At 45.0% G+C, this 6109-nt stretch overlaps 1 protein-coding gene across 1 annotated transcript in view; it reads left to right on the forward strand.

Annotated features, from left to right (window-relative positions):
* LOC118081047 (von Willebrand factor A domain-containing protein 7-like) overlaps positions 1-5823 on the forward strand; it is a 29008-nt gene extending 23185 nt beyond the window's left edge. Inside the window, exons 15-18 of the mRNA XM_088663496.1 lie at positions 983-1064; positions 2319-2542; positions 3450-3569; positions 5640-5823. Coding sequence (XP_088519622.1) covers positions 983-1064; positions 2319-2542; positions 3450-3558 — 415 coding nt within the window. The 3' untranslated portion in view covers positions 3559-3569; positions 5640-5823. The remainder of the gene's footprint in view (positions 1-982; positions 1065-2318; positions 2543-3449; positions 3570-5639) is intronic.
* The last annotated feature ends 286 nt before the right edge of the window (positions 5824-6109 follow it).

The raw sequence follows: 6109 nt of genomic DNA on the forward strand, positions 1-6109 counted from the left end.
CTGACCCACGGTGGCTCTCCTGGATTTCGGGCACAAAATATTCCCAGCCCTGCCAGGAGATGCCAGGGGTGGGACTGCAGGTTTTCCCCGTGCAGAGTGAATGCTCTGCTGCTGAGCTATGGCTCTTACCTGGTTGGGGGGGGGAGCTGGTGCTGCTGCTGCTTATTATTATTATTATTATTATTATTATTATTATTAATTTATACCCCACCCATCTGGCTGGGTTTCCCCAGCCCCTCTGGGCAGCTTCCAACAGAATATTAAAATACAATAATCTATAAAACATTAAAAGCTTCCCTAAACAGGGCTGCCTTCAGATGTCTTCTAAAAGTCTGATAGTTGTTTTTCTCCTTGACATCTGGTGGGAGGGTGCCACTACCGAGAAGGCCCTCTGCCTGGTTCCTTGTAACTTGGCTTCTCGCAGTGAGGCAACCGCCAGAAGGCCCTCGGCACTGGACCTCAGTGTCCGGGCAGAACGATGGGGGTGGAGACGCTCCTTCAGGTTGATTCGCTTGGCAAGGAATTGCCCTCCAGATGTTTATGGCTGCTGCAACCTCCATTAGCCCCAGCCAGCATGGAGAGTTATACAGTGGTACCTCGCAAGACGAAATGCCCTGCAAGACGATCTGATGGTGACTCGCAAGACGAATTCGTTTTGCGAAAAATTCATCTTGCAAATCGCGGTTTCCGATAGGAATGCATTGAAATTTAATTAATGCGTTCCTATGGGCAAAAAAAAGAAATTTCAATGCATTCCTATGGGAAACCGTGATTCGCAAGACGAATATTTCGCAAAATGAATTGACTCGCAGAACGAATTAAATTCTTCTTGCGAGGCACCACTGTAGTCCAAAATATCTGGAGGCTGCCAGATTGGTGATAGCTATGCTGAGCTACCCCTTCTGATCTATAATCCTTACCCTGCCCTGCCTCCCCCCCCAAAAAAATACACTCTGCTCATCATTACCTAATGTTCTTTCAGCACCGCAACGTTCACAGCTAAGAGCTCCACAACTCAAAACTACCTGAGGCTGCCCATCACTGTCATTTCTGAAAATGATACGGTGAGTTCTCACACCACGTTGATCATTCACTAATATGTGATAGTCAGTGAAGAATTGCCTGCTGCCTAAGAATGTAAAAAGAGATGGTTTTCTGTTTCGCCCGGCTGTTTTTCGCCCCACTGCATTTCATCTTCCACTGGCCCAAAGTATGTTATTTATCTCTCAGTCTGCTGTGGTGAAATTATGTACGGTAGCTTACATGATTTGCATAATTAATTTTGCAGGTTACGTAAATTATGTTGTCGTCATGTTATTCCGCCCCCCCCCCCATTCGTTTAAAATGCAAAGGAAACACAATCTTATTTGCTGCGTTGATTTTTGTTCCAGATATGGGACAAATAAGTGAATATCTGCAGTTTCCGCTCCCGTTTCTATTATGGTCAGAATTCTCTTACATTCCTAAATGCCTCCCAGTTTGAGAAATACTTCCTTTTTAATCCGTGTGTGTGTGTGTGTGTTTTATAAAAATCTTCATGCAAATTTGTATTTAAACATACACACACACACACACACACACACACAAACAAACAAACAAACAAACAGAAGAGGGCAACCAAAATGGTCAAAGGCCTGGAAACAATGCCTTATGAGGAACGGCTTAGGGAGCTGGGTATGTTTAGCCTGGAGAAGAGAAGGTTAAGGGATGATATGATAGCCATGTTCAAATATATTAAAGGATGTCATATAGAGGAGGGAGAAAGGTTGTTTTCCGCTGCTCCAGAGAAGCGGAACGGAGCAATGGATTCAAACTACAAGAAATAAGATTCCACCTAAACATTAGGAAGAACTTCCTGACAGTAAGAGCTGTTCGACAGTGGAATTTGCTGCCAAGGAGTGTGGTGGAGTCTCCTTCTTTGGAGGTCTTTAAGCAGAGGCTTGACAGGCATATGTCAAGAATGCTTTGATGCTGTTTCCTGCTTGGCGCAGGGGGTTGGACTGGATGGCCTTTGTGATCTCTTCCAATTCTATGATTCTATGAAATACAAATTTGCATGCATTTTTTTTATGCACACACTCATACACACATTAATGTGGAAATGGGACTTATGAACACACGTGAAACTGACATAGACAAGCAATAGACTGATTGATCCATCTGCAGTTCAAAGATTGTCAACGTAGTCAGGAGTTGTGTGTATTGTAGTCCAAAAATCTGGAGAGCACCATGTTGGCTACCCATGTCCTAGCAGAATGTGGTCTTTACAGATGGCTCCTCTTGGTTCTTCCTAACCAACCTGTGCTCCATCCAAACAGAAAACAGATGAGATCCCACCAAACCACGCGCTTCTAGACCTTTACATGCCTTGTGTAGGCAAATTCCAGCACAAGCCTACCTGCTCTCGGTACATTTGGAAAATGAGGTTCTCTGCAAAGGATAATCACAGCGCTGTCACCGTCCAAATCAGTGCAAATCCTTCTGGTCTATCCTGCAGCCCACGGGGGACTGATGGCAGCAAGGAAGTCATGTGTCACTATCAGTATGTATATCCAGTTTCTAGAAATCTGACGGCACGGTGCAGGAAATGACCATTGACCATGGAGCCCCACAGCGGAGGCAGATTCCTGTTTACCTCTGCTTGCTTGGTTTTCAACTAATGTTAACAATATTTGTATAGATGGTGGGTTTTTTGTTGTTGTTTTTTGCATATCATGAGGTCATTAGAAAGAACTTCCTGACAGTAAGAGCTGTTCGGCAGTGGAATTTGCTACCAAGGAGTGTGGTGGAGTCTCCTTCTTTGGAGGTCTTTAAGCAGAGGCTATGATTCTATGACCTCTGAATCGCACGCCCATCAGAGCTTCCCTTCCTGTCATATTTTACCAATGTATTCTGCTCTGGTCAGACCTCACCTGGAGTACTGTGTCCAGTTCTGGGCATCACAGTTCAAGAAGGATACTGACAAGCTGGAACGTGTCCAGAAGAGGGCAACCAAAATGGTCAAAGGCCTGGAAACGATGCCTTATGCGGAACGGCTTAGGGAGCTGGGTATGTTTAGCCTGGAGAAGAGAAGGTTAAGGGGTGATATGATAGCCAAGGTTCAAATATATTAAAGGATGTCATACAGAGGAGGGTGAAAGGTTGTTTTCTGCTGCTCCAGAGAAGCGGACACGGAGCAATGGATTCAAACTGCAAGAAAGAAGCTTCCACCTAAACATTAGGAAGAACTTCCTGACAGTAAGAGCTCTTCGGCAGTGGAACTTGCTGCCAAGGAGTGTGGTGGAGTCTCCTTCTTTGGAGGTCTTTAAGCAGAGGCTTGACAGCCATATGTCAGGAATGCTTTGATGGTGTCTCCTGCTTGGCAGGGGGTTGGACTGGATGGCCCTTGTGGTCTCTTCCAACTCTATGATTCTATCTTTGGTTTATGGGCCTTGTGTCTTCTTTTGTAGGTCGAACTGCTGCTCTCCTTTTGCAGAATTCCTGATCAGCGATGAAAACGGGAACACAAACACTTTAACTGTAGATTACAGGCGATCCCGTACTGCCGCCGCCTCATAAACCTACAACAGGTATAACACACTGTCTATTGGTCCTTCTAGTGCAGTAATTTCATCTGAGCAGTAGCAGGAGCTCTACAATGTTTGGGGCAATGTTCCCTTCCAGTAACTTTAGGGATAAGGGAGGAACTCAGCTCAGTTTGCATTTAAAGGCTTTCCTTTAAATTCACACTTTCCGAAACAATGCATACAAAACTGAAACACAGTTAGCCATGGGGATTCCTACGTGCCTGAATTTTGCAGCACAGTTCTCCAAACAAAAAAATGTTGACAGAAATGCATGTATTAGGGGAAAGTGTATGGGGAAAAGATACATGCAAAACATTCAAAAATACGTTTTATTAGGGGGAACTGGTACCTCGGTTTATGAACACAATTGGTTCCGGAAGTCTGTTCATAAACTGAAGCGTTCATAAACTGAAGCGAACTTTCCCATTGAAAGTAATGGAAAGTGGATTAATCTGTTCCAGACGGTCCACAGAGTACTTAAACTGAAGCGTTCATAAACTGAAGCGAACTTTCCCATTGAAAGTAATGGAAAGTGAATTAATCCGTTCCAGATGGGTCCTTTTAAAAAGAAATATTAAAAATAACAGTTGCACTATTCGGGGGGGGGGGATGAAAGAGCAATTTCTGGTAGTCGAAGAAGTGGGAGCTCTGCTGATTTGGAATTGCTTCTGAATGAACATATATAATGTATTGAGGTTGAATCCTGACAAGACAGAAGTACTGTTCGTGGGGGACAGGAGGTGGGCAGGTGTGGGGGACTCCCTGGTCCTGAATGGGGTCACTGTGCCCCTGAAGGACCAGGTGCGCAGCCTGGGTGTCATTTTGGACTCACAGCTGTCCATGGAGCCACAGGTTAATTCTGTGTCCAGGGTGGCTGTCTATCAGCTCCATCTGGTACGCAGGCTGAGTCCCTACCTGCCTGCAGACTGTCTCGCCAGAGTGGTGCATGCTCTGGTTATCTCCCGCTTGGACTACTGCAATGCGCTCTACATGGGGCTACCTTTGAAGGTGACCTGGAAACAACAACTAATCCAGAATGCGGCAGCTAGACTGGTGACTGGGAGCAGCCACCGAGACCACATAACACCGGTCCTAAGAGACCTACATTGGCTCCCAGTACGTTTCCGAGCACAATTCAAAGTGTTGGTGCTGACCTTTAAAGCCCTAAACGGTCTCGGTCCTGTATACCTGAAGCAGCGTCTCCACCCCCATTGTTCAGCCTGGACACTGAGGTCCAGCGCCGAGGACCTTCTGGAGGTTCCCTCACTGCGAGAAGCAAAGCTACAGGGAACCAGGCATATGGCCTTCTCGGTAGTGGCGCCCACCCTGTGGAACGCCCTCCCATCGGATATCAAGGAGATAAACAACTACCTGACATTTAGAAAACACCTAAAGGCAGCCCTGTTTCGGGAAGTTTTTAAGCTGTGATATTTTAATGTATTTCGGTATTTGTTGGAAGCCGCCCAGAGTGGTGGGGGAAACCCAGCCAGATGGGCGTGTTATAAATAAATAAATAAATAAATAAATAATATTAAGAACCAGCCCTTGGAAGTGGGCTTTTGGGGAGTGTGATCTGAAATACAATTGCAGGTCTAAAATTGCATTTTATTTACAGGTCTAGTTGCTGCTGAATGCCAAACAGCAGAGAGGCAGTGTAGTATAATGGTGATTGTGCTAAACGATGACACGGGAAATTAGGGTTCAAATCCCTATATATAAATATAATAATATTAAAACATTAAAAGGAACTAGTGAGGGAGTAACTCCAAATGCATGAGGAGTTTGCAGAGGAACAGGAGGACTGGGAATAAGCAGAGTTGCTATATTTTTCCCTTGACAGAAGCTCTGTGCCCAGCTGACTGGCAGAAATTCTGACTGGCAGAAGCTTCTCCCATTGCTGCTTCTCTATGTCAGAGTTCAAGCTGGACCTGCCGAACAAGCTTGGACTACTAAAGAAGCAAAGGGGATATGTGGCACCCCTAAAATCTGGGGGTTTAAGAGAGGGAGGACACTGACAGATACCTGATGCTTTTCATGCAGAATCTCTTATTTTCTCTTTCTCTCTCCTAACAGCTTAACCGCATTATATGACTATCACATACGGCAATAAGCTTTGGAGAGTCACATTTCTGGTTTTGTGGTGCCATTTGAATCGGGAAGGAGATACTATCCAGATGTTGAACTGCCAAGTGGTGATCCAGCCACATTGGCAGCCTCCATTACACTCACAGCCAAATAAAACAAACTTCAGAAAGCACTTGTGCCTGTGTTTACCCTCACTGTTAAGAATAATGGGCATGTCTGCAGTCTGTACTAACAAAGCATCCATCAGTTTGATGAGCCAGAATTTTTGGGCCCATAGCATATATCATTCCCTCCTCTCTCTCTCTTTTAAAAGTGGGTTTATTGTGCTAGGGAAACAGAGCACTTTAATTGCATAAATTTAATTTTTCCACTATGTGCTTGTCTCTTGGACTGAGGGCTGGTATTCCTGTGTGCACATATATATACAGTGGTACCTCTACTTACGAATTTAATGCGTT

This window comes from Zootoca vivipara, chromosome 2, assembly GCF_965207765.1.
Source record: "Zootoca vivipara chromosome 2, rZooViv2.hap1.1, whole genome shotgun sequence".
In the NCBI taxonomy this organism is placed as follows: domain Eukaryota; kingdom Metazoa; phylum Chordata; class Lepidosauria; order Squamata; family Lacertidae; genus Zootoca; species Zootoca vivipara.